Genomic DNA, 27,726 nt, shown 5'->3' with positions numbered 1-27,726 from the left:
TTGTTGAATTTTTTTCCAAAATCCTCTGTATGCAGGTTCATGGGAGGGCTGGGGGTACATTGTGAGAAGGATCTCACTTACAATTTAATTTACAATTTTTTAGGATAGGCTGTATAGTGTACCTTTCTTCAAATTTCCCATTATTTTATTTCTTATTTTCTGTGTGGTAGAATTCAGGCTTTTATTTTGATATCTCTAAGAAAGAGAAAATAAAGATGCTACTCTCCTGTCTCAGTTTACATCACTGAAACCAGCTTGGCCATAAAACAAGCATATGCACATTCAATAGCTAATGTGAATTCTAAATGTGGGTGTCAGGCAACCCATCAAACCTTCTCCCATTCCAGGATCCTGGGAGAGGGCTCCCTACTGTCGGAATAAACATGATGGACCTTCATGGATATCGACAAACATTGGCTCAACCAAATTTAACAGGATCAGAAGTTAAAAGGAAAACCAAATGATAAAAAAAACCTGGTGTTAAGTATCTGTAGCCTGGATTCTGTGGCTTAACTGTTAGAATTAAAAAAAAATTGGCTCTCAGAAAAATAAAAGGGGTGGGTGGCATCAGGGCTGTCGTGGTGCAGCCTCGCCCCGAGTGCTGGGGGCACTTTTGGGTGCCACAACATGAGAAGGATCTAAAGGTATTAAAGAGTATGCAAAGGAGGCTGCTGAGATGGTAAAGGGTCTGGAGGGGAAGCCTCATGAGGAGCAGCTGAGGGCACTTGGTGTGTTCAAACTGAGGTCATCAGCAGGGTCTGCAGCTGCTCCCGAGGGGCAGGTGCTGATCTCGGCTCTCTGTGACCAACAGCAGGATGTGAGGGAATGGCTGGAGCTGTGTCAGGAGAGGGCCAGGTTGGATCTCAGGAAAAGGTTGTTCCCCCAGAGGGTGGTTGGCATTCTTCTTAAAAATATTTGTGTTGTTAATAAGGGAAAAGAAGCTGAATTGGTTGTTGGGCCCTCTACTTGTTGTACCTTTGCCCCTCTTCGTGTGCACCCCATGCCTTTTCTTCATTTCTGTTGTTGGTTGATGAGGCAGGATTGGGGGTTGATTCATGATTTTGGAGAGCCTTTTTGGACATGGTGGATCTGTTAACTCCAAAGAATAGGTGCAAGAGTGGAAATTCAAAGCCTAGCTCCACGTCAGCTGCTACATCCCACATGCCTTCAGTGGGCATGCCTTCAGATGGCACAGCTATGGAGGGGTGCAAGTCTTTTCCACCCTTACTTCATTTGCTCCTTTTTGTCCTTCATTCTCTGAATTAAAATAGCTACTAACAAGGAAAACCCTGCCCTTTGGTGCTGTGTTATTTCCTGTAGCCTGTCAACCAGTTATTCTGAAAGTGATGTGTTCAGTTGAACTAGAAGTGAGAAGTTCCAGTTCTCTCTAGGATGAACAACAAAACCTGCTCACAGTGGTCTGCTGAAAAATGCACTGCAAGATCAAGCTGTACTGATTGCCACTGCTCTTTGTTCCCTGGGAGAAAATATTATTGGGAAGTAATAAATGGCTGATAATAAATTTATGTGTTAAATGAAAATATATTAAATCTTTATATGATATGGAAGTTTAGTAACGAGATTGGTCCAGAGGGAGTACTAAGCTGCTGAAACTTTGTTTCTTTTAATCTTTAATAATTCAGTTGAGTGGATTGCTGTGAGGTTACAAAGATATCATATTCCTTTTATATGCCCCACCATTATCAGGGGTATAGTGAAGGTTTCAACCTGTTGATGAGTGGCATGTCAGGACACCAAAGTGCACCAGCCAGATGGTGGCTGCTTTATGGAGAGCTCTGACTCAGCTTTCCCTCCCCACATTCGTGCACATCCTAATCCAGAACTTGAGACTGGTCTAAATACTTGTCTAGGTTTGTGGACAAGTGCTGCCTCAGTCCATCCTCAGAAAGAAACCAAGAGCAGGGGGCAGGAGAAGCCTGAGGCAAACAGAGAGGTCTCCATCACAGAAAGGGGCTGTGACGTGGAAAGTTGATTTTCCACGCTGAATAGAGAGCTCATAATTTAAAAGATTACCTTGCAGGTGGTGATAAGGGCACCTTTTTTTCCTCTGCAGACAACATTTGTGCCGTGGCCCATTATGGTGGGTGCTTTTATCAGTGATTTACAACAGAGCTGTCAAAAACTTTAAAAAGCTTCTATTAAATTGATGTGGATTTATCCATCTAAGACCTTTGAAATTTATAGAGGAACTGACTTTTGGCCTCTTTTTCTAATCAGAGTGTGCAGCTGCACACGGGGCAGGCAGCTCCCCAGCCTTCTAGAAAGGCAGGCATTTGGGTTGTGGCCCAGATTTGAGAATCCCTGGAGAGGTCTCTGGAGAGCAGAGCTTGTGGATGTTTGGAAACCAGTCCCCTCATGTCATTTTTGGGGTAGCCTGGAACTAGGTGCACAACCCCCCTGCTTCTACTGCCCATACATGTGTGGATTTGACTGCAGTATTTCCAAACATGGCCAAATATTAAAAACTGAAACGTAGTAAAAACTGTACCATCTTTCATTTCATTGACGCTGAAGTTGTTATCTACTGTGGGAGTTTTAATGCTCTGCTTTTGTTGTCTCTTAATATAATTTCTATGTATGAAACTGAAACTTTTTGGAATCCAGCTGGGCATTTGCAGCTGATGTATTGATTCCTGCCAGGAAAGCCATGTTAGCTGAAATGGGCTGGAAGCAGCAGCTTTGAAGCTTGAGATGGGGAGAGCCCCAGGAGACCTGTGTTACTGCCTACCAGGTAGCCAGAATAAAAGCCATTAAAATAGTTTGGACGTTTCCTCCCTATTTCCATTGCCCACTTGGTTTTTGATCCTTCCCTCTAGCACCACTTTTGGGATAATTGCTCCTCCTTTCCCTTGGCTGTAATCACATTGCTGTGGTACAAAATTGTCCATTGTAGCAAGTTGCAAATGGTTGGCCCTGCTCAGCCCTGACCCAGAGATGTGGTTGGAGCTGAGATGCTCTTTCAGGGCAAAAGGGCAGATCCTACTCACTGAGTTTAGTCTTAGTGCCCAACCACAGTCTTAGGAGTTGTGATGTATGGCAGCAAGTTCCTTCTTCTGAGCAAAGTGGGATTAGTTTTACTATTCTGAGGCTTGTTGTAATAATGCAGATGGTTTGCCTAAACTTTAGGGTGGGTAATTGGACATTTGCTACTCAGAATTCCCACAGCAATTCCATTGGGATGTAGGATTGGTGGTTTTTTTCCTCTGGTGAAAAGGCAAACAGTTGCAAGAGCAGCTCAGTGCAGGAGTGGAAGCACTCGCTGTGCTTTGCAGCACTTCACAGGTTAAAGCAGAGAAGTTGATGTCTGGAAATGCTCTAAAGGCAGGCAGGGAATTCTGCTCCTAGGTAGAAACAAAACATGGGACAAAGAGCAAAACAAAGCCAGAAAAAAGAAAATGAGTCTGTGCCAGTCTGTGTGCTAGCTGGGGGGAACTGGGAATACTGCCCTTCTGGAGCAACTGGACAGGTCAAAATGTTGGCATGAGAACATCAGAAAGTGAGACCAGAGCAGTAATTTGATAAGAGATCAAGTGCTCAGGGTGATAATCTTCAATCCAAAGTAATCTTTGAACTCAGGCAGACTCTTGGCCACTTGGCCACTTCCTTTAGGAGTGGACTCTTGACCAGTACCAGACTCAGAAAAGAGCGAGGCTGAAGGGTGATGGTCCCCAAGCCAGGCAGGTAAAGCACACAGAGATAAATGTGCTGTGTCAGTCAGTGTGAGCTGGGGCATCAAAGAGAAAAATGACATAAAAGCAGTCAGTTACCCATCCTAAGTGTCACCAGAGTAGGTTTTTTAACCAGAGGGAGCAATGACAGCAGTGCTCAGATACTGCTTCCAGAGAAGAGGAGGCAGTATTTGAGCAGGAGATGAATGAGGTTTTAGCTTGAACACACACGGGACAACTGTTACATCTCAGCTGAACGCTCATGAATGTGCTGTTGTGCTTCCAGAGACACCTCGATTCATTTCAAAAGAATAAACATTAAAAGTAAAATTTCAGGTCACTGCAAGAGCAAGTTATCCCTGTGAAAGGAAGAAGTGTGTTAATGGCTAAGTGGGAAAGAATAGAGGCAAAAGAGTATCTGTGACTAGGTTCAGTTTGAAAAGTATCTGTCAGTAGGCTCCGTGTCAAAACGCTTGCTCACGATAAAAAAGTGCCTATACTGGTGGAGCAGGTACTGGAATTGTCAAGGGGGAAACTGAGAATATCTTCAGTGGTGTAAATGCCCTAATGATTAGGGAAGGAGCTCAGTTACCTGGCAGTTCATGTCCCTGGGAGCTTCCCCTTCTCCAAAGACGTGGCTTGCAAGTGGGATAACCAAGAGAATGAATGTGACCCTTAGGGAACCCAAGGGAACTCTAGACCTCCTAAAGGAGGTTAATATATGTTTATACATATATATTTATGTATATGCCTAAAGGAAACATTTTCTATAACCAGAAAACACAAGTGTTTAGGATTGGATAAAAAAGAAACCAAGTGGTTTTAGGTTAGAAGGCGTGTGGCAAACGCCCATAAAAATGTCAGCTACAGTTTTGCCCATTGCTGGCAAACAAAATGACAAACTTTCCCAGTAGTGTAGATTATTATTACCAGAGAGAAGGGCACAGTAAGAACATATACTATTAGTAAACAGTGTCCAAACCAGCAAGCCAAGAGTTGCTATTGGTAAGCTGAGGAGAGGGTTTGTGTTAAACAGGCTTGTGCTTTCAATTCCCACTACACCCTCAATGATAATACCTAAAGTGTTGCTTGGAAAACTGCTTATTTATTTTAAAATAAATATCAGAGAAGGTCTAAAATACTTTATTAAAGGCTCTGATGAACTATAGGATGAGGAAAGTTTTCCAAAACGCTGAGAGGACATCATTAAGCCTGCAGCCCATGCAGCTGCTGCTCCTGCTATACATTAGTAAATGCCAAGAGTGGCCGTGTAAGGGCAGTTCAGTACTGAGTAATTCATAAATTGGTTGTACTTGTACAGATTAGTTGGTTTTGTGTCTAGCAGTGGGAGCCAAATGGTTTCCAAGTGCTTCCCTGACCGCCTGGTTGGCAGCAGGGCGTGTGCCAGATCCCTGCAGGCACGAGGGGCTGGTGATTCAGAAGCAAAGCTGGGGGTTGTTCCACTCTTGCTCACTGGAGGTGCCAGAACTTTGCTTCCCACAGGAGCACTGATGAGCTACTGCTATGCTAGAAATTTTCCAGACCAGTCTTTCTGCGACAATGAGGCTGAGAATGATCCACTGCGGGCTGTTCCCAATCTTTTAATCGATCTCCCCTGTCTGAGTGAACAAAGGCCCAGCCTGACACAGACAGGTGAGGGCAGCACATCTGAATAGCCTGACACAAAGTAAAATGACTGCAGCCCAATCTCTCTTTGTCAAATGGGTGAGTGGTGTTAAACAGACAGTAAACCTGCCTGGGCTGCGGCAGCATTGAACTCCAGGGCTTTGTGAGCTGCCTGAGGAGGGGAAAAAAAAAATTAATAAAAGCAGATGCATTTGAATGCCTTGCAGGCTCTTTGAGCCTGAAATAGTAAGCTAGAAATAACAAGATTGCTATTATATATCATAATGGCCAAAAGCCTAGCAGAAATCGAAAAGGAGTAACATTTCAGAGAGTTGGAAAGAATATGAAGAGTTGTTGTTGTTGTTTCTTAAAACTAAAGTGGAGTGAGAGAGCTATAAAGCCACCTGCTCAGTATATAAATCAGCCTTCTGGGGGGGAAAGGGTAGGAGGAGACTTGCCATTGGGAAGGGAACTCTATATCCCAGGTATCCCAAAAACAGATCATAGAACGGTTTGGGTTGGAAGGGAACTTAAAGGTCATCTCATTTCAACTCCCTGCCATGGGCAGGGACACCTTCCACTAGCCCAGCTTGCTCCAAGCCCCGTCCAACCTGGCCTTGGACACTTGCAGGGATGGGGCAGCCACAGCTTCTCTGGGCAGCCTGTGCCAGAGCCTGCCCACCCAGATACGGGGGAGGGCCCATGTGTGGACATGGAGATATGAAGGAGAGCCAAAAAAAGGTGATGTTTTTAGAAGATGTGAGAGTCTTTTTGATCTAAAGTGGTTCTCACACCCTGAAAATGTTTCCAAAGGGCTCTGGCACAGCCTCCTTAACTTCAGTCACCCAAGCAGACAGTTCATGTTTCAGCTTGCTGACTGAAGGAGAAAGTATCTTCTTTCTAATATTCAGCACGCTAAAAACTCTTTCTAGACTGGATATTTTAGAAGTTACTCCTTTTCCTAAAGAGTGACATGATTGAAATCTACTCTGACTTTCACCAGGGTGTATCTTGGTTAACTCTACTGAGTCAACAGAGCCCAGACCAGCACCTTGGCCACGCAGTGACTTTCAGTGGGCACTGTTGCTGGAGTGCCAAGAGCTGTGTTTGCTGAGATGCCTTAGCTCTGTGTTTCTTACTTTGCTTTGCTCTTTTCCTTTTTTTGTTGGAAACATTCTCAATATTTAAGGCTCTTGGGGCTCTAATCTCCCCTTCCTTCTCTCCCCTCTAGTGTTTATCAACTTGTTGTCAAGGAGGAGAAGCTGCAGAAGGCACGGAGAGCTGCAGACATCATTGAGTGCTTCTCTGTCCCAGTGAGCTACAAGAATGCCTCCAGCCTGGACTCCCCACACTACTTTGCAGCTGAGCTGAAGCCCATCAACCTTCCTGTCACACAGCCCTTCACCGTGGGCGACAACAAGACCTACAATGGCTACTGGAACGCTCCACTTTCTCCCCTGAAAAGCTACAGCATATACTTCCAGGCACTTAGCAAGGCCAATGGAGTAAGTGCAGAGAAAACTGAACTGGGTCTGTATGTGTAACCACCTCTGTCCTGCTCATCATTCTCCTTCCTTCTCGATTGGATGCCAATTTAACGTTTCCTTCTTACTCCCTTCTTACAGAAATCTGATGAAAATCAAGCAGGCCATTACTTGTCCTTCACTCAGTACCCTCTCTGATGCTTAGATCCAGTGAGAAATCTGCTGAGGAGCCTGACTCTGTAAATTGCCACGTGATTTACTAAATGAGTTGCTTAGAATTTGGATCCTTTTTTTTTTAATCTTTCCGTAAGCATGAACGTCAGAGTAGGGGCCATTGTGCTTTTAAAAGACATAACTGCAGTGTTTTGATAGTCTCCAGTTCACAGTGCTTGTGATTTTGGAGGAGATGTTATGAATTTGTTACCTTTTAGCTTGCACTTATGATATGAATCGTGGTGCAACTTGTGGTTGGGAGTTTCAGCTCGGTTAAGTCGGAGTGCAGTGGGGACCACGTGCATGTCTGACTCCTCCTGAATATCCTGGGCTTTATTTCTGCATGTGTTTACCCTGAGACACTTGGTTTAAAATGGAGACTGCCCAGGAAATGTCTGTCCTATTCTCAGACCCAAATGACATGCACATAATGCCACAAGAGATCACATCCCACCACAGGAAGAGGAGAGGTGTCTTTTTGCTCTTCCAGTCAAGGATAGGAACCCTCTAACCTTCTAACCCTCCTGTTTCAGGTCAGTTCAGCTACCAGTGTACAGGCCAGATGCTGCCTAAGCAGTCATCCACCCTCCTCCCCTTTGACTCCCCTAATTGTTTTTCACCATCACACAACATGATACAATTTGCCACTCTGGCCTCATGAAAAGTCTTGGAGCATTATCTTGGCATCATGAATTTGGGTGGCAGAGTGTGTCATTAGCATGTTTTCCAATGCTGTCAGGAACCTTACTTTAACACAGATAAATCCTCTAAGACACCACCTATGAAAGAGCAAAATCAGAAAAATAATCAAAGGTGAATAGGGCAGGCTTTGGTCTCCATTTAACACCCAGAACACAGCCACCCATCGCAGAGGACTGGGCATGGTTAACAGCTGGCAGTGCCAGGCAGTGTTCACAGCCCATCTTAGTGCTTTACTGCCTTCATTTATCACCATTCTCCTGCACAGCCTCAGCTGCGTGGCTGGCAAGTACAAAATCTCTTCAGCACTGTGCTGCTTTTCACCTTGGTTTCCTTTGTAGTCAATACAGTTTCCTTCCAGCTCTCCTCAATTAATTCAATTTTGGATTTGCCTTTCTAAAGGAAATGGTGAAATATATGTGTGTGTGTGTGTCTGTTCCTGGTTAGTTCCCCCATGTGTGATAGTTAATTGCCAGTGAATGGATCCCCAGGGAAGAAGAAACTTTTATTTGCTTAAGCACAATGTAATATTCCATAACTGGTTGTGTGAATGGAAATGTAGGCTTCCCTTGGCATTCTGGATTAAGGCAGCACTGATGGGGGGTTCCTGCTTTTCCTGCCTCTCTGTAGCTGGCAGGTTGCAGCACACCCTGCATGTCAGGTGCTAAGGACTCCAAAAAGGATGATAATAGGAATTGTAAAGGACTGTAAAGGGCTTTTCAAGCATAAGTTAATCAAAAGAGTCTTTACACAACAACACAGAGTTTGTGACAGGATAAGAAGTATCCTGCCAAACACAGTAAATTCCTATTTGAGAAAGGCGATTTCCTCCTGTATTAATAATTTATCTTTCTACATTATGTGCTTGTATATCCTCAAAGTGTACTGCTATGGCTAAAAGTATAGAGGTATTTGCAAGACTGGAATATGGATCTTCAGAGGAGCAGCTTTTTGTTTCTTGGTAAAATCATGAAACCCCGCTTTTCAGACATTAGGGTCAATTTGCATCCAGACTTTTGCAGCTGTAAATAGTAAGTTTTGGTCTGGGTTTTCACTTATGTCTATAACCTGAGCAGCTTTGACTGGTCTTTAAAAAGCCTCCCAAGAATTAAGGCTGCAGCGTGGGATTTCCATCCCTGGAAGTGTTCAAGGGCAGGCTGGATGGGGCTTGGAGCAACCTGATCTAGTGGAAGGTGTCTCTCTCTGTGGCAGGGGGTTGGAACGAGATGGGCTTTAAGGTCCCTTCCAACCCAAACCGTTCTGTGATTTTTGATAATGCACCTCTGCAAAAAATCTGAAACAATAACAATTCAGCACAGTTAAAACAGAGCCTTATGTTCCCTTACACATGAAAAAACTTAGCAGAATGTTGCCACTCGTTTTTTTAATTAGGATATTCTCTAGTTTCATTAATCACTGACAGTTGTGGAACGATGAAATTTCTTTCCCCACCTGGAACCTGCAACGAGAAGGCTTCGTGCAGTGAACCAGAACATCTTCCTTTGGAATTGTAGGACTCTGGGGAGAGCTTAATTTGAACAAACAGTCTGTATTTGGTCAAAAAGCTTGATTAGGAGGAGGTTAGGAGTGTTACAGGAGTTCTGCATTGTTCCAGCTCCTCTGTACGTGGAGGGCTGTGCTCATTTGGTGTTCCCGTCTGCTCTGCAGCCATTAGCTGGGATTGTTACAGTGAAAGGAACATAATTAACAGCTGGATGCAAAACAAGTGTGGCAAATTGCTGCAGAAGCAGATCACGAGCTTTTCTGCCTTCTCTTGTGCGATGTTTTGTGTCTTTGAGAGTTTGAATGAAGTAGCTGTCGCTGGTGGATAGCTGGGTGCAGTTTGGTCAGTGTGGTGCTGCCTCCAGACAGGGGACTGAGCACAACACGTGTGAGACAGAATGGCTGTCAGCTCTGTTATACAAAACACTTCCAAACTGTGTGAACTTCCCTCCTGGGGACTGTTGAAAGCCAGATGCTGAGCTGAAACATGTCGGAGTTAGAAGTAAAAGCAGGGGGGGAAGAGAAAAGGGGCACAGAAATTTCAAGCTGTGGGGGTGAGAAGCACCCTTAGTTACTGCTCAGTTGTTAGGAGTGAGGAAGGCTGGACACAAGGCTGGGCTGTGCTCTGGCAGGATCTCCACACACACTGTGTACCATCCAGGTAGTTATCTGGTGTTTGCTGGTTGTCCTGGTGCCACCTGCCACAGATGGCTGCCTGACAGAGCATGAAGGTTTCCTCCTCTGAAAAGCCTCTCTGAGCTCAGCCCCTTTAAAACACCAGCCCTGTCAGTGTTTATCCCTCTGAAAGGTGAGGCCAGGTTGGCAACACTGTGTTATCCCTTATCCTTTCTTATCCTCATACTGGTTTAATAATCCAAGTGAGATGTTGCAGGTTTTATTGTCCCCAGGTTCTTTATCTGGGTCACTGCAGGTGACAGTCTCTGGCTACTGATCCAGCAGCATGCTCAGATGGGGAGAATTTTTGGCTGCTGTGTGAAGCCTGCCTGAATTTTTGAGCAGCTCAGAAACCAGAGCTCCCTAAAAATCCTTCCTGGAGTTGCATTTCAGCTCACTGAGTTAAAATGAGATCTGTAACAGCCCAGTTGCAATCAATAACTCTTGGCCATTTCTCCTCTAACTGGGAGATGAGCAGGAGCCCTTGGAACACAGCTGGGATGATGTGGGGGGTGCTGCCAGCTGCTGCTCCAGCCTGGTGGTCCAACAGGTGACTGATGTTTCAGCCCAGAATTGTGAAAAGTAGCACTGCGGGAATCAATGAGAATATTATTTTTTGAGGGAATGATGGACTCCACAGAGATTCTGATTGATTTTTTGCCTCTCTAATGACTTGTACTACATGCACAGCCGGGCAGCTCATTATTATCAGGGGACTTCAGGCTGGATTTCTAGATGCTGACAGGTCTACTCGCTGTACACAACATTCTTCTTCTGGGACATTTTGGAGGTGTGGATAGAGCTGCCAGCAGAGAGGTGGCATTTATCCCTAGGGAGATGGCCAGGGAAAAAACAGGGAGGTACTTCAGTTCAGCACAAGCTCTGCTCTGAAAAATGAAGTGGCACCAAGGCTGCCTGCATCGCTTCTGTGAGCTATTAACCAGCTCTGGGGAGCTCTGTGTTCAGTAGATTTTGGGTGTACAGTTTGTCCACTTACCTTTACTCCTTTTTGATCTCATGTTGGAGCTGCTGGGGCAGAAATAAAGCAGCTGTGGAAACACTTAAGTCCCTGTAAGCCCCTGTTTCCACATCTGGTTGACCAGAGTATGTGGACCTGAGTGTTCTCTGGATGTAAATAAAATCCTCCAACCCTACCTCCAAACCTACATTTGAGAAGTTGGGAGGAGTGGGATATTCAACATCAACTGTAGGTCATCGAAATAACTTCCTATGGGAAATAATAAAAGCCCTAAGCACTTTGTTAAACCTCCCTTCTCCAAATGACAGAGGTAATAAAAATAGCTGATAATTGGGAAGGCAATACTAGATTTTGCTTTGACTCTTGGGAGGAACTTGGAGTTTCCTAGAGCTGGCAATAGAAATTACAGGGGACCCTGCACAGACACATGCACATGATTTATTTCAAGACAGCAAACCATCGGATTCAATGGGATAAAAAAAGAAACACAAAACCTAGAGCTCCCCAATCTGCTGAGGACCTCAAAACCAATTCTTCAGGATGTCCACTGGACAAAACCATGGTTTCTATCCCGTGGGAAGCAGGTTGCCAACAAGGATGGTCCATGCATAGCTCTGGGATGTGGGGAACTACAGCTGAAACTGAGGCCAAGGGGGAGAGGGGTGATTGCTTGTCTGGTCTGTGCACTTCAAATTGCCTGTCCCCAGTTTGAGCTGCCTGATGAAACTGTGCCTGTTGCAGGGCAGCCCCAGTGGTGCTTCTGGGGAGAGCAGGTCCCACTGGTGCTGGCAGGTGGCTCTGCACTGTTTAACTACTGTAAAGTCGTAATAACAGTAAAGGAAAGGAAAAATGGTGGGTGTGAAAACAGATGGATGAAAAAGCTTTGCTGCTTTTATTGTTGTTCGTAGTCTGTAAACAGCAAGCTGTCAGTTTAAAAGAGAAGGGGGGGAAAAAAAAAATCCTGTGCCCTTTTAGGTTGTGAAGACGCAGCTGTCACATAAACATATGTCCTGCTGCCCTCAGAGCCCTTTCCTGCAGAAAATTGTTCCCATCCAAACACTGAAGAGACAGAGGCAGAACTTGTCTTGTTACCATCCCTTTCACTTCAGAGAAATGTGCATTTAAAAATCTCAGTAATTAGTAGACAGCAGCAGCTCCTTTGCTTCTAAAAAGGAAGAAACAAGCTGTATTAAAAGAACATTTTAAAAAGCCCTGAAAATGCAGGGGGATGCTAAAACAGGCTCATGGTGTGCAGCTTGAAGGCTGTGTTGGCAGAGAGGGCTTACCCAGCTCCCCAGCACAGCCTGCCTTCTCTCCAGAGGGTTCCCAGGTCATGCTGGTGGCAGGTCCAGCTCTTCCCTCCAGGAACAGGCTCAAAAACACAGACTCCAAAGCACAGGCCTCGTATTGTGTGGACTTAAAAATATAGCCAGGATTCAGCCTTGAGCGAGGGTACACCATAATCATCTTTATTCATATGGGAGGAGGCTCCAGAAGACAAATTGACACAAATTTATGTTCCAGTAAACAATTGGATGGGCTTATTACACACTGAGCTTTCTGGATATGGAGCATGTTGGAAAATGAGGGTTGGATCAAGAGCTGTAGGATGTATTCATGAAGTGTTTTCCTATTCCAGGATCTCAGTTAAAATATGCCTGCATTGTTCTGCTGCTGTTTGGATATAAAATCTCTGCCTTAACCTGGCAGAGATACAGAGCCAAAGTAGTAGTGCTACTGGCATCTTAATTTAAATTATTGCTGTGACTTCAGCTGTAATATGAAATGCATAAGCTGAATATGCAGGGTCTCAGGTCATCTCTAATATTGTTGTAGACATATAAGGCCTTGTAAAACTTCTGTGATATCATAAAATGGGAATTAAGTATCACAGCATTTGAAAGAATGTTCAGAAACAACACAGAGACTGAAATTTTGGGGAAATTGGCTTTGTTTTACTAAAACTTCTATTATTAACCATGTATTTAATTGTTTTTCCTGTCGTTGCTTTAAGCAGTCTGGATGGATTTTTGAGAATTACCTGCATTGTTTATTCCTGTTTTGCTAGTGGCTGAAGAGAAGCATCTTACTTTAATGTGTACAGGAAAGCACCTTGTCTGAAGCAAAAGTAATATTATTCAGAAAACAAACATGATTGTGGGACAGTGGTTTTACTGCCTTTTTTTGGGGGGGGGGGGAAGGGAAGTGTATTTATTTATTCTGTTCCCTGTTAGAAAAGCTCATGCAAACTTACAATTCTCAGCACTAATCAAATTAAAATAGAGTAAATTTAAAGAGATTTTATTTTTATGAGGCACCAAAGGGGTGAGCAGTGGGGTGATCAGTGAAAGGGTTAATGGCAATCAGTGGAATAATCAGCCCTAATCAGGAATATGGACTAAGTTCAAGTCTTTAACCTTTAGCACCCTGGGAGGTGAGTGCCTGGTGTCTGTGCAGGTTCTTTTATATTTTCCTTCCCAGAAGGTGCAATTTGAGATGAAGCCCTGAAGTCCAGATGTCTGGACTGTTCCTCCAGTGATTGCTTGCCCTTGCTTTTGGCAGTGCCAGGTCGTGGTCTCCTGATAACTGTGGTTGTGCTAAATGCAGCCAGGGGGGGATGTATGCAAACAGCCCAGCCTGCATCCTGTCATCCCAAATCACCCCACAGGAGGTGTCCTGCAGGAATACACACATTCTCAAGCGAGGACAGTTCCAGCACCATTAACAAGACCTTGGTTTTTTGTTTTCTCCACTCTTCTTTTCTCAGCATGGACTAACTTCTCCACCTTTCATGTTACACTTTGAAACCAGCAGAAAGCCACAAATACACAGGGAAAGTTTCCTCAGCAAAACGTGAGGAAGTGCCCACCTATCTGTAGACTGCAAAAATGCTGTCTGGATATTTTGTATTGTACTTTTCATCACTGATTTTCCAGCTCACCTTATTGTAGATCAGAAGCCACCTCAGGATCTGTGTGTCCTACAGTTCCCAGCATTACGTGTGGAGACTGTGCTCTGAAAACAAAGCTGTGTTTTTCCTGCTTCACAGATCACCACTTGCAGTAAAGACTTTGAATTTCCAGAATGAATGGCCATTCAAACAGATTGTACAGGAGGCAGAGAGGAATGGGGAGCTCTCTGTAAAGCTCTGGTGACTTTACATTGCCAATGGTTGCATAGGGAGGTTGATTTTGGAGGGAGAGAGGATTCAGCACACCAAAGAGAGATGTCTCTGGTTTGCTGGGATAACAGGGATCGAGTCCCACTCTGGACCCAGCTGTATGGCTGGGAAAGGATGTCCTTAATAGACAGGGATTGTCCTTGGGGATCCAGGAATTCCAGAAGAGAATCTGAGCGCAAGACCAAGGGGAAACTTTGTTCTTCTGGATATCTGGTTGTTTCTAGCGGTTGTTTCTAGACTACACACAGTTTGTATCCAGGTAGTGTGGCTGGCTGGTATCTTAAAGCATCATAGAAAGGGATCAGAGGGAATTACTCTTGTGATTCCCACTGTTTCCCAGCATGGGTCCTGCAATCCCCTTCCTCTGTGCAGTGTAAGTGTGAGGAGAAAGGCACGGTGGGGCTGTGTGTGTGTCTGCTCCGGCCAGGGCCAATCTGTCACAGATGGTTCAGATTTTCTCCAAGAGCCAGTTCAGACTTTCCCAGGGTTTGTGCAGTTGTTGGATGATGGAAGGAGGTGCTCAGCAGTGCATTGCTGGGCTGTTGTTTCCAGAGCACCCGCAGCATCCATATTAATGCAGCTTTGTTACCCACGGTAATTTATGCAGCGTTTGTTACACCTGAGACTTGTACAAGAGCGCGTACAGGCAGAAAGTGCTCCCAAACCCCTGCAGCTGCCAGGTCTTTAACCAAAGCAACACATTCCCATTTGGATGGAAAAAGTGTGTCGGACAGCAGCAGCCCCTGCCAAGAAGGGCTGTGGAATGAGGAGCTGGGGATAGCAGAAAGGATGTGTTTGCAGTGGAGGTGACCTGTTTGAGCTGGTAGTGAAGCCAAATACAACACCGCTGTTCCCGTCCAAACTCCTGTTCCTGCAGCCCTGCACAGTCCAAGCTGGACTGAACACAAAGGGTTGGGTTTTATCCCAGCTCTGCAAGGAAGAGCTGCAGTGGAGAGGGTTGTTAGACCAGCTCCTTTGGCAGAGGCAGCTGCACAGCAGTGCTGGGCTTCACATCCACAGGGCTGGAATATTCAAATGAGTCCTTCGGTGTCTGTTTGCCATGTGTTTAAATAAATACCCAATTTGCGAAATTTGCAGTAATGGTGCATGAAAATTAGATGTACAGTTGCATGTACTTTTGACCCAGAGCTTGTCAGTCTATTACAGAGCAGGTCATTTAGCTGGTAAATTCTATTAGCTAATCAGGCAGTTACATGGGACCCATCACTCACACCCTGAGCGTGGAGAAACGTGTTGTCACTCTCAGCTTCTCAACATTTAGAGAACCAGCTGTAGGCAAGTCCAATAGGATGGAGTGGGTTTTGCAATCAGACCTTGGTGGTTTTTTTTTTTGGAAAGATGGAGGAATGTGTGTTTATTGTAGATGGGCAAATTGCACACCTTGATGTTTTCCTATATGTTTTTTTTTTCTCTGCTTTTATTTTTCAGGAAACAAAAATCAACTGTGTCCGGCTGGCAACAAAAGGTATGTGGGTCTCTCTTTCCTGCAAAGCACAATGCCAGTAATGTTAAAACTGCAGTGGTGGCACAACTTGATTACAGTCACTATCCAAAGAACCAGCCTCTTTATTTCTTTGTCTTTTTTTCCTTTTGTTTTTTTGTTTTAAGGAAGATTACAAAGGCAGAGCAACAATTTCCAGAACCACTCCACTGTATTTGTGACCTTTGTTACTTTTTTAACACGAGGTATCTTTTTCTGTGGTTCCTCCTTTCCCTTGTTCTGTCGGCTGCTTTTCTGTCCCCAGGACTGTTCTTGCTGCTGGCAGAACATCACTGGAAAAGTGACATTAAGTTCCTGCTAAATTCGTTCTCTCTGCAACTGTACAAAGCAGATAAGAGGAGATCTGCCATAAGCCTCACCTCGAACACACCAGGGCACAATTCTTACATCACACCACTTTCATGGTATAATTCAACAAACTAGTAGAGTGCATTGCTTGTTTTCACGGTGGTTGGCTCAGAACAGCCCAGACTGGCCCAAATGACCAAGCCCAAGACAAATAGCCCCAGGTTGGTTCACAAGGTGTAGCTCTTGAGGGAGCAACGTTGACAAAGTCCGAGCTCCTTCTTGGAGTTCACAGTTGCTTTTAACAACTCTTGTAAAGATTTCAAAATCACCCCAGGGGCTACTTTGCCAGAAAATATGTCAGAAACCAATTTACTTGTAACACGGAGGAATAGCTGTAAAAAGATCTCCCCCAACACATGTTGTAGCCTCAAAATGAGCTGTAAGGAGATGCTGGGGTGATTTGCCATGGGCTGTGCTACAAGTGACTCTCCAGTTCCAAAACTTAGGGTTGCCAGCTTGTGCTCTTGCTGCCTTGCTGGAATGTGAAGCACCTGCATTGCTGCCTGTGGAGGCTTTTGACAGTTCACCCAAATTGGCAGGAACCCAGAAATCCTTTGAGGCACCAGCCCATTTTTCCCATTCCTTTCGCTCCTTTGTGATTTGTGGCTGAAGTTGATGACTTCAAGGCACTTTCTGCTGATCCCTTCTGCACCTGCACTTGCAGAGAAGCCCCATCTATCATTTTGCTGGGTAGCAGAAAAGGGCTTTATCTGTCTTCCTATGGAGACATGCCAGGCTGTCTCAGAAAGCTGTGCCCTGGGATGGCAGGTGCTGCATGAAGTCCCCACCTGTGCAGCTGTTTTCCGCTGCTGAGACCCAGTACACAAACTGGTGGGGCTGTAAGAAGTTGTGTCACCACTGAAACATAAGGAGGATGAGCCATTTCTCCCCTTTCTCCTTCTCATCTGTGGCTCTGGTGTTCCCCATATCCTCTTGTTCCTTTCCTTTTTAAAAGTTCCCTGTAAAATCTTTAATTCAATTCATTCTCTGGGTTACAAACATTCTGTGTGTCTCAGTCTATGTGTCTCCTTCCTCTCAGCTTTTCCAGCTGGTAGTGGTGTGACCATTTCAAATACCTGGTTTTGGCTTTCTGGTGGTAGAAAGGGCAAGAGCAGAACTAAGACAAGAATGGGTGAAATGTGGCTCCACAAGGTTTTCCAAAAGCATGACTAGAAGTCTCCTCCTGAGATCAGAGATACTGGATTAATTAATTTTTGGAAACCTGTAGTTCTTCCTGTTTCACTCATTTGTTTCTCTGGAGCTGGTGGAAGAATGTTGTCATGCTGTCAGGAAAGATATTTGCTCTGTGACTGTTCAAGGGGAAATAAAAACTTACATAGCTTGGAAAATCCCATTCTGGGTTTTTGGTTTGCACTGTCTGATTTGGGTACCTGAGAAAAGTGTCCCCAAAGTGTTTGACCTTCTGTTGTCTTCTGCAAACTGATTTAGTTTTCATTAACCTGTTAGGTCACAGGAAGAGTCAATAAGCCACCCTCATTCTGTTGTTTCTGAATACTGCATCTTTTTTTAAAAATTATCTCTTGCTAGTGTTAATTTAATAAGAGATACAAAAGAGATGTGTAGAGCCTGAGGATGTCTAAAGCCACTGCTTTTTGGTCATATTATTCTTGAGGATTTTTCTTTGTTGACATGAATGGAAAAGGACAAGAAATGATGGCAGTTCTAGTGTTTGTTGTCGCTGTCTCAATTCATATCACTTTTGATTTATGGGCAGATATCTTATTCCTGTACGTGGAGTGCAGAAATCTCTGTGCAAATTCCTTTTCTTTTCCTCTTGTCCTCACTCTGAATTTGCAATGTTGTACTTCTCAGAGCCTGACCATTAGCATGGACACTGGAATATCCAGCTGGGGCTGATTTTATGCGGTTTGGGCTCTTCAGAGGGGCAGTGCTGGTTGCAGCTCCCAAGCACGGCAGCATCCCAAGTGGATTTGTGGTGCTGAGAACAGTCCCTGCCATTGCTGCCACCTGGGCAGTGTCAGCAGCTGAGCAATAGCTGAGCAGTGTGGTTCAGAGCTTTCCCGTAGTTTCAGATTTCCCTCTGTCATGAGGCTGAATTCCCACCATACATTAACTCCCTATAAACAGAAGGACTCAGGCACTGCCCATCCCAGCCCCTGAAAGAGGGGGGTCGTATCTGCCCTCTCTCTGCTGTGTGGCAATGCACAGAGACACCCCCAAAACTGTAATTACCTTGTGTCCTGATCAAAGGCTGGTTTCTGGGATGTTCTAGATGCCCTACTGTGTCTGTGCTGTCTGCTGTCTGCTCATTATATTGATTATCCTTAATGGCATTGCCCTGCATTCACCTTTATTTGCATTGCTGTCTTGCTGAGGATACAATGAGCAAACCTGTAGTCTGCCTTGAACAAAACCAAGAGAGCTGCTAGTGAGGATACCACTGTGATGTCTTTATAGGAATCTGGGGAGAAAAACCACCTTATTTGGAATCAGGATTAATCATGGCATTGACAGCTCTTAAAAGCTCTGCTTTGAGTTGGTACCAGAGAAAAAAACATATTTTGTTTTGGTGCAAGAAAATAAATACATACTTCTAGTGCCAGACTAAATGTTCATTTGGGATCTAGGCCTAATTTTTCCATTCCTAGACTTTTGACACTGCAGCAGCTCCATTAACACTAGTGAAATGGGTCCTGATTTACACCAGTGACAGGAAGATTAGGATCGAGACGTGTTTAAGCAAGGCAAGTATTCTCTTGAAGTGCTGGATTAACAAGGGCACTAAACGTGAGTGTGGGAGTAATTAGGCAGTGAAATGTGTTAGGCATGTGTTACTGGGGGATTATAACACATCTTGGGTGTTGCTGCAAGGCACCTGTTCAGAAGCTGAGTCGCTTTAATTACTGGAGAGACACACGAGGCTGTTCCGCTCCTCCAGCAGCCTGGGAGCCAATTTGCTTTGTATGTCCCATTGCCTCAACTCCAAGGAAATGAAAGCAGAGAGCTCTTTAAAAAGAGTTTTAGTCCATTACAGGAAGTTTTGGAGGTTTCCCAGTTTTCTTTGCTCTTTTAGCAAGAAATAGGCTGTTCAGATCGACCCCTTTCCAGTTCGCCCCACACAGGAGCTGCTTCCCAGCTCCCTGGGGCTTCACCCTCTGCATGGTTCCTTGTGTGCTGCTTCTGGTTAGATGAATGTGGTTCTTGTGGTAGCAAGGAAAAGCTCTCAAATCTTTCTGTATGGGGTTATGAAATGTCAGGAGGTGGGGACAGGGTCAGCATTTCAGAGCATCAGGTCATGGAATCCTTCAAAGCAGGGCTGGTAGATCCTCAGCTGGGTCAGGACGTGTTTTGTAGACATGGGGTAGCACATCTGTGAGCTCCTTTCCTTCCATCCAGTGCTTCCATACAGGAGTTGGCTGATGCCTGTGGGAAGGGCTGGTGGCAGGGACTCCCTGTCAGCCTTTGCTGTGGTGCCATTTGACGATCCATCAGAAAGCTCCCTGCGTTTGTCCAGTCTGTGCAGCCCATCCCACACTTTGCCAGCATGTTTGAAATCCACAAGCATTATTAACCTTTTGTATCTACATATGTATTTATTTTCAGATTCATTGCTCTCGGATTTCTTGCCACTTCCCTCCTCACATGGGCTACTCCTCTTTTTTTAAATTACTGGAGTAATGTCATCTTTCACAGCATTAGTCACTTGGATGCATCTCATTAGCATAAAACGCTCTTTAAAAATAAGTTTCTAATTAAACCCCAATTTACCAGCTCTCTGCCATACAGTTTTCATTCAGGCAGTTTATTTATTGGTTTTGCCATTTGGTTTCCTTGATAGCATTTGTTTTAATATGTCCCATTCTTTCTGAATTAACTGACTTGTTCTCCCTGTCTTAAAGCAACATATTTATATTGACATTTTATTAGAGAAAATTGCAACCTCTTACCAAGAGGGAGCGATTACCTCTTATATTCTTAAAGTGCATTAAATTAATTTCACAGTGTAATTGAAACCAAGGCAGAGGGCTCATTAATGGTTCCTTATCTCCTGATACTCATTTCTTCTTTCTTTAAAATGTGAGTTCTTGCAAATGAAAGAATGGAACTATAATAATCATTATGAGGTACATTTTTATTTTTGTCCTTTTTTGTTTTTTTTTCTGTGCATGCTGCCTGGGAACCATTTTGCTTGTTTTTAGCAGTAATAGGTAGACAAGAGGTGACCACACGAAACCCGCCCAGCCTCTTGAGCACAGGTGATTATCAGTTCAGGAGAAGGAAAACTGGTCAACCTTCCAGAGGTCTGAGCAGCTTCATGACTTCTTGTTTCATATTTGTTTTGCATGGGAAAAATACTTTCATAATTGCTCCAATACAGTATAAAAGGGGACAGTCCTTATATGTCACTCCTTCAGCTCCAAGGTGGATGTTGGCTTGTGCTGAGGGTCAGCTGGGGGGATCAAACCATTTAAATCTTCCCAGGAGCACTTGGGTGTGGTGGAAGAGCCCCACAGATCCCCCTCTGCAGAGGTTGAATATCCCCCTGGGCGTGCATGCAGCTGAGCTGCATCTTCAATTAAAGTAGCTCCAGAATTTGCTGGGGCTGATGCCACTTATTCTTAGACAGCTGAGTGCTGCTGTTGAAGAAATATGGCAGGAAAATGAAAGCTTGGTTCTGTAAGCCCTCTGTGTAGAAACTGCTGCTGGAGTCAGAGGTGCTGCAGGATTGAGCCTCAGCAGCACCACGTAAAGTTGCTCACAGATCCCAGGTGGGGATGTTTGGAGCTTCTCAAGGGTTTTGTGGTTCCATCAGATTGAACCTGGAGGTCCCTGTGTCATCAGCTTGCCCCATCATGTGTAACACTGGGACCAGTACCATTAAATTTGAATATGTAGAGAAAATTTAAATATAGAGAGGAAATCCCATCAGCTTGTGGGAAATAGTTTTTTCTACTTTGGCCTGATGAGCACAGAATGACTGACTGGGATGTGGCAGCGTTACATGTGATTAATGGGACAGGGAGGGGAAAGGAGGGGTTGGTTTTTCAGTTTTGAGATGGATTACACTCCTGTAGGAATGTTCCTGTTCTTCTCCCAGTGCTGCATGATTATTCCTGTCTAGTTATGACGTCCTCACCCAACAGTTTTTTCAGCTACACTTCAGGACAGCTGTGATGATACAGGGGCAAAAAAGTGCTGGGATCACTGTGAAGTTCAAATGGTTCAAAAAGGTCCTGCTTTTTGGTAGCACTGGAAGAAGGAAACTTCCTGGGGCAGTCTTGAGACCTCATTTAAGAGTTTGGGTCTAAAATGTCCAGGAAAATCTTGGGGCGGGGGGGAGACTGCAAGGAATCAGTGGAAAATGAGGAGGGAAAATGTTCCTCCTGTTCACACATGGTTTGGCTGCATGTGAAAACTGTTCATTTAATAGCTCCTGGTCCCTCAAATTCATTGAAGAGGCTTCCTTTTGTTTTCTGAAATACAGTCTGGGTTTGTAGACAGATAATGTATTTTTTAAACAGATCTAATCCCACTTCAAATCTGTTTGTTATTGCATTTTGTCTTCTAATACACTGGAATGTTATTCCTTTGACAGGTTTATTCTGTTTTGTGCTATTTATTTCAGAGGGGTTTATCACACTTTTTAAGTTGAATGCATGAAAATGTTCAGTTGTTTTTTCCCCTGAACGAATCTCTGCGTTCTAAAAGTTATTTTTTAGCACAAGTTTTGTGTATCACCATACACAGCTGTTAATAAAAGACACACTTATGTTGCTCTTACTGAAAAATATACTTCACTGGGAGATAAATCAAACTTCCTGGCACATGGATAGCAAATTAACCCAGTGAGCATCTTTATTTTCAGTGAATTTGGTAGCAAGACTTACTTAGAGGGATTTAAAATGTCACCTTTAAGGGCTTCCTCTTCCCAGGGAGATTTAAATTAGTGCAGAACCTGGTCTAGAGCTGGATGAGGCCACAGTGAACTGGATTTGGTAACTCCAGCCCAGTTTCTAGAGAACATTTTCTACTCCAGAGCTCTGCTGCACTGCCAGACCCAAATCTTGGTCTCCTCAATTAAAATAAGCAGCTGGAGAGAAGGGGAGAAGAGACAGGGTTAATATTAATGCCTGAGCTTCTTCTTCCAGGAACTGGACATTTAAAAACTCCAGGTAATATCAGGATCTGTGATAACATCAGGAGAGAGGCAGGTGTGACAGACACTGCTTTGTAGCATTACTGTAGAGGAAAAGAAAAGTCTTCATTCCAGGCATGCCTGAAAGTGCTGCTTCCACTTGGCAGAGTCCAGGAGGCTCCTGGTGTTTCATGCAGCACACGCAGAGCGTGTCCAGACTCCCTGACACGCTGCCCAGCTGACTCCTGCTCGCTGGGAGAGGCTCAGAGCCCTCCTTTGCATGCTGCTCACTCAGCCCAGGGGTGAAGCCTCACCAGGCATGGTTTTTGTAGGTTTCTGTAGGTTTTTGTAGGCCACTGTGGTACTTGGAACACCTTTGACCAGTCAGGTTCGAAAGGTGGTTTTATTTCAGTATTTGTGTCCTACCCACCCCTTGACTTTGCTCACTGGTTTTGCAGCTTCTGCAGCTGGTGTGGGTGTGGATTTTGAATTATAATCATGATGAGATCAGGGTAACTTCTTGGAGGGGACTGACTAATGCAAAGGTTAATTAGTTTTTGTTAATAGGGTGTGATGAGTGTGTTATATGCCCACAACGTGGTCATGCCCTGTGAAGTTTTCACACGTATCAGTCAAAAGATTGATCTCCCTGTGTCTGTTTTGGACCCCACAAAAATTAAGTCACATCTGTCAATTTGAACTTGTGATAATGGGGGTTTTGCTTGCTTTCCATTTTTATAATATTGAGCTAGTTTCTAAATAACTCTGCAAAAGTGGGGAGCTAAAATAGGAGCCTGCTCTCACCCCCGAACCATCCCATCACTTGTTGTCATCACAGCAGCTGCTCTTTAGCTGATCTCTTCTTTCAAGCAAATGTAATAACCCTTCTCATTCTTGGGGACGATATATCTGCCTTTAGCACAAATTGTGTGCTTCTGTTCTGAACATAGAGGAGAAAACAGAGGAGAAAAGAAAAGCCTTTGAGGTGGATTTGCCTGGAATCTCCAGAATCAATTATTCTCTTAGTGCTATTTTTTAATTCTCATCCAGTTTAGTAATTCTGATCTTGATTCCTCGCTGTGTATTTACCTTCACCCTCCCACAGATTCAACCTGTGAGCTTGAAAAATCCCTCATCCGAATTCTGGTCTGTCTTTCTCTCCTGGACTGCTTTGTTTTGCTTCTCTCTCTGCTTTGAATATGGTTGTAAGCTTTTGCCTCTCATCATCCTTTCCCCTCTTTTTGAGCTTTGCTGAAGAAATGAGTATGTCTCGTTGTCTCATTGTGGTTTTAAACCTGTGCTGTTTGCAGTCTTCAGCGACTGGAGGAGGCAAACCGGTGTAGTGATGTAACATGTAGTGATGCTCTTTGTGGTGCTCATTTCTTTAACGAATTACAACAAAGAAATAGCCAAAGTGGAATGTGGCTTTCAGATTTGACGAGCTGTTTCACTGTTGGCTCATGATTCACAGAAACATGGGCTTTGTGCACAGTTTTGTGCTGGTCAGCTGCTGCCCGGGGCTGCTGCTTGGTATTCCAGATTAGGATATAAAATGGTGCTTTCCCACCTTTATCTCAGTGTTATCATTCTTGGAGGTACCTGTCTGGCCTGGTGTCTGCTTGTCAGGCTGTGCTCCACAGGTATAGATATTATCAGGCTCTGAAAACACGAGGAGAAACATTTCTACGAGCAGAGATGCTGGAATCATTTGTAGGCCGCTCACACAGAAAGCACCATAAAAAAATAAATAAAGGAAATCGTGTTTACAAGTGATTTGAGAATAGCTGTCTTTTGAATATAAGCCTCTAGGTCTATTAGGAGATTTTACATTCAGTGTGCAGCCTGGCCATTATGTGCTGCAAAGAAATCATTCTGATTGAACAGTTCATTTTAATGACTGTGAACCCAATATTTTTCATTAATTTTTCTGGGTTAAATAATGCTTTGAAGTAATTTTTTTTGTGATTGGTTTTTGTTCCACGAGTGGGTTTCTGTCTGAAAAGGCTGTGTTCTTAGGTGTCACAAATCTGAAACCAAACCTCACCTGTGCCAGACTTGTCCCCTTGCTGGGTCTTTCCTGGACCTGGAGGCTGAACCAATGCTTGTGTTGCATCTCTCACTTTGTCCCTCTCTCCTGTATACTTGCACTGCCCTTTTCTTGACCCTTCTGTCCTTAGAGCCATTTTATTTGCTTTTTCTTCTCCTGTTCTGCTTTGGGATGCTCCTCTCTCCTGCCCACAGCCACAGCTACCAGTGACTGTGGCACCACCTCCATCACAGGACCTCGTTCTCTGCCTCACCACCTGGAAATCTTACACAAATTCCTGACTTTTCCTCCTGCTTATGGCTCTTTTGAGTCCTTTTTCCCAACACTTACATTTTTCTAAATGCATTTCTGTAATTGCTGCTTAAAGGAGGTTTGAAATTGCAGTTTGTGAAATAGGTTTTACAGGAGAAACTTGTATTATCAGTCCTGCTTAGCTACGTGCACTCAATAATCATTCTTTCATGGGTGTTTTTCAGAGTGCCACCTCCACAGAGACGGTTGCTTTATATCTGGTGGCTTATTTTCAAATAACATATCCATGCATAAATTGCTGGGAGAGAGATTGCCGAGGTGTCTTTCTCTCAGCTGTTTTTCCCCCAGAGGGTGGTTGGCACTGAACAGGCTCCCCAGGGCAGTGGTCACAGCACCAAGGCTGCCAGAGCTCCAGGAGGGTTTGGACAATGCCCTCATGCACATGATGGGATTCTTGGGGTGTCCTGTGCAAGACCAGTAGTTGGACTTGATGATCCTGATGGGTCCCTTCCATCTCAGCATATTTTATGATTCTGTGATTCTGTGAATCCAAAGCAGAAAGGCCAGATTAGACCTTAATCAAAACCTTAATTAAACCATCAGTGCTTGATGATCCATAAACCTGACTTCTCCTGGGCTGATGAGCTGGATGACTCTGGGAAATAAACCATTTCCCCCTGCTCTGCCCTCTTTGCTTCTCTGCAGCATCACCAGAACAGCCTCTCCCAAAAATGTGCTTCTTGTAACACCTTCTGTCTCACTGCAGGATGCTGGATCTGGGAACTTTGAAGAGACAAAGTAAATTGGATTGGTAGGAAAGGACTAAAACGTTGAAATAGCTCTGAGTGACAAATGGAGAGCTGGGTGAATGCTGATGCCTGGAAAAGTCAGATTGGTGCTGCTGGCCAGGCTTCTGGGATGGTGCATTTTGTACAGTACAGAAATGTGTATCTCTGGAAGTAGTAGCCTGGTGTAGTAGATAAGCACAGATAGGGAGTCAGGGGACCTGCAGTCTTCACTTCTCTGGCACTGTCTTCTATTATTTGCCTTCCTTATTAAGAAAGCAAGCTTAGGGCAGAAAATTGTCCTACTTCGTGTTGGTGGAGTGTAATGGGGTCCTGACCTCAGTGGGGGCTCTGGGTGCCACTGAAATACACACACTAATAACAGTGCTGACCTGTTCTGTATCCTATTATTCCAGTATCCAGCATCTGTTAGAAGGAACAATTTATTCCAGGAGATGTGGTGGAAGTAGCGACTAGAAAATATGGTTATTGTTTATTTTCCTTGTTTTAATGTCGGCAGTATATAAACATTGTTTTTCATAAAGAAGAGGGTGGCCCCTCAAGTACAGCAGTGCAGAGCCTTCCAAGTGTATTTAAAAGATATTTGTGTGAATTTGCCATCTGGGCAGTGTTTATGGGCTGCTGTGCTCAGAGGATTTCAGATCCTGCATCTCCACAAAGGAGAGAAAGAAAACTGAATTCTGAAGCAGCATTTCTGTCAGGAGCAGCAGAAGTCATCTTCTGCAAGGACAGGAACAGCTCACAGATGTCCTCCTGCCAGGATAGAAATGTTCTTATCTCCAGCTGGTGGTGGGAGTACGAGCAGCCAGGGGAGACTGAGGCATCTGCAAGGAAAATATCCCAGAACTGCAGGAAAACAATGGGCTTTTGCAGTAGTTTCATTGCAAGGCTTTAAGGATCCCAGACCCAGCAATTTGCTGACACTGTCATATCTTCAATTCCTAGGCACTATTAGCTGAGACAACTTACAAATGGTTGGACTAGTAGCCTAAAGGAATTGTTGGCCTTTGCCAAGACAGATAGAAAGAGCTGCACAGAAGATTCGAGTGAATCAGTCACCGCAGTGTGGAGGTGTCAGGACGGATAATGAGCCTTTATCCTCCTTCCAGGACTGCAGGAGCCTACAGTGGGATGAGAAATACCAGATAAAAATACACTGACCACACATTGCCTGTAGTAACAAGCAACAGCCTGGCAAAATCAAACCAATCAAGGGGATTAGAGGATGGAGTTGACAGCACAACCTTGTTCTTTATTTAACGTGGCTCACACTTCACGGGGGTATTCAGATGCTAAAAAATGAGGGGGGTCTGACTGCTCTTTGTGGTAGAAAAACCATTCTCCAACACCTGTTATTTAGGGTCATAGGAGTAACTGCAACTCAAGTGAAGGACAATTTGGAGTAGTTCTGACTTTCACTTCAAATGAATAGAGGTTTAGCCATTTTCAGGGAAAAATTGTACCTTTATCGTTGACTTTGTTGTGTGATGGTGTCAGGATTGCCTGTCTGATGGTGTATAGTTCACCTCTTGGATAGGTTTGCTCCAGGACTGTAAGAGATGTTGTCAAATAAAGATGGTAATATGCAACTGATAGGTTATTTTTTTTCCTGCTCAGGAGTCCCATTAGGGCATTTCAGACATGTGAGCACAGAAGTTACCAGTGAACTCTTAACTCAGTGGGCAAATGGGTGAAGGCAGCAGAGCAGTAGAGTTGTCAGGGACAAAAAGCTGAAAATTATATGTGTGTTTCCAAGAGCCAGCATTTTTTTGCTTGGTAAATATTGGGTTTTGCTCTGGCAGAACAGATTACCAGCTTAGCTGTAGGAGAAAGGGAATCATTCTTTTATTGCTACATGCAGTGAGTTTTCTTAATTTTGCATTTCTGGTGTCAGTGTGCTGTGTGTGCTCCTCAGGATACTATGGGAGGAGAAAATAACAGTTTGTTGAAGATAAGATCCTCATCCCTGGAATTCCATCTGCTAAGGCCCTATTCAGAACATACCAGAAAGCCCTATATTGGTATTTTATGATTCTGTATCATATTCTATATCTATATCATCTATATCATACCATAGAATCATAGAATGGTTTGGGGTGGGAGGGACCTTAAAGATCATCTCACTCCAACGCCCCTGATTTGATCATGGTGACCACTGGGATTCATCCTTGCAAATAAAGATCTTTTAAAGCCTGTGCAGTTTGATGTGTGCCAAACAGGCAATAGAATAACCCAGTGAGGCTTTGTGCTGTCTCACCAACCTATGAGTTTGGTTGAATTTTATCTCCCCCAACAACTTCAGGAACAGAAAGGGATTCAGATTTTCCTGAAGGTCAGCAACACAGAGTTATTAAAAGAGCAAACCATTATGGTCTTCTGATGTCAGCCCTCTGCTTTCACCTTTGATGCCCTTTCCCTACTGCATTTAAGCTGTAGAGGCAGACTTGGCTGACTCCCCCAGCAAAGGTGAAGCCCAAGATAAGAGTGTGATCTCCTGTAACATGAATTCATTTAACTTCCTTCACTGCAATGGTGATATTTTTAGGAGTAGTTAAGTATATCAGGAATATAATGAAGATAGGCT

The 27,726-nt window shown here is 44.2% G+C and overlaps 1 protein-coding gene across 14 annotated transcripts in view; it reads left to right on the top strand.

The window, feature by feature from the left end:
* The window catches only part of PTPRT (protein tyrosine phosphatase receptor type T), a 432,724-nt gene that overhangs the window by 330,885 nt on the left and 74,113 nt on the right, over window positions 1–27,726 (top strand). For 8 of the 14 annotated variants that reach the window (XM_050313547.1, XM_050313541.1, XM_050313540.1 and 5 more), the window contains exons 12-14: window positions 6,547–6,820; window positions 15,499–15,535; window positions 20,101–20,157. In XM_050313547.1, coding sequence (XP_050169504.1) covers window positions 6,547–6,820; window positions 15,499–15,535; window positions 20,101–20,157 — 368 coding nt within the window. The remainder of the gene's footprint in view (window positions 1–6,546; window positions 6,821–15,498; window positions 15,536–20,100; window positions 20,158–27,726) is intronic. The other 6 variants (XM_050313551.1, XM_050313552.1, XM_050313550.1 and 3 more) reach the window with 2 other exon arrangements.

This window comes from Myiozetetes cayanensis, unplaced genomic scaffold (assembly GCF_022539395.1).
Source record: "Myiozetetes cayanensis isolate MyiCay16 unplaced genomic scaffold, myiCay2020 scf19, whole genome shotgun sequence".
Lineage (NCBI taxonomy): Eukaryota > Metazoa > Chordata > Aves > Passeriformes > Tyrannidae > Myiozetetes > Myiozetetes cayanensis.
Note: the sequence above shows the minus strand (reverse complement) of the source record. Positions and strands in the feature narration are given on the sequence as shown.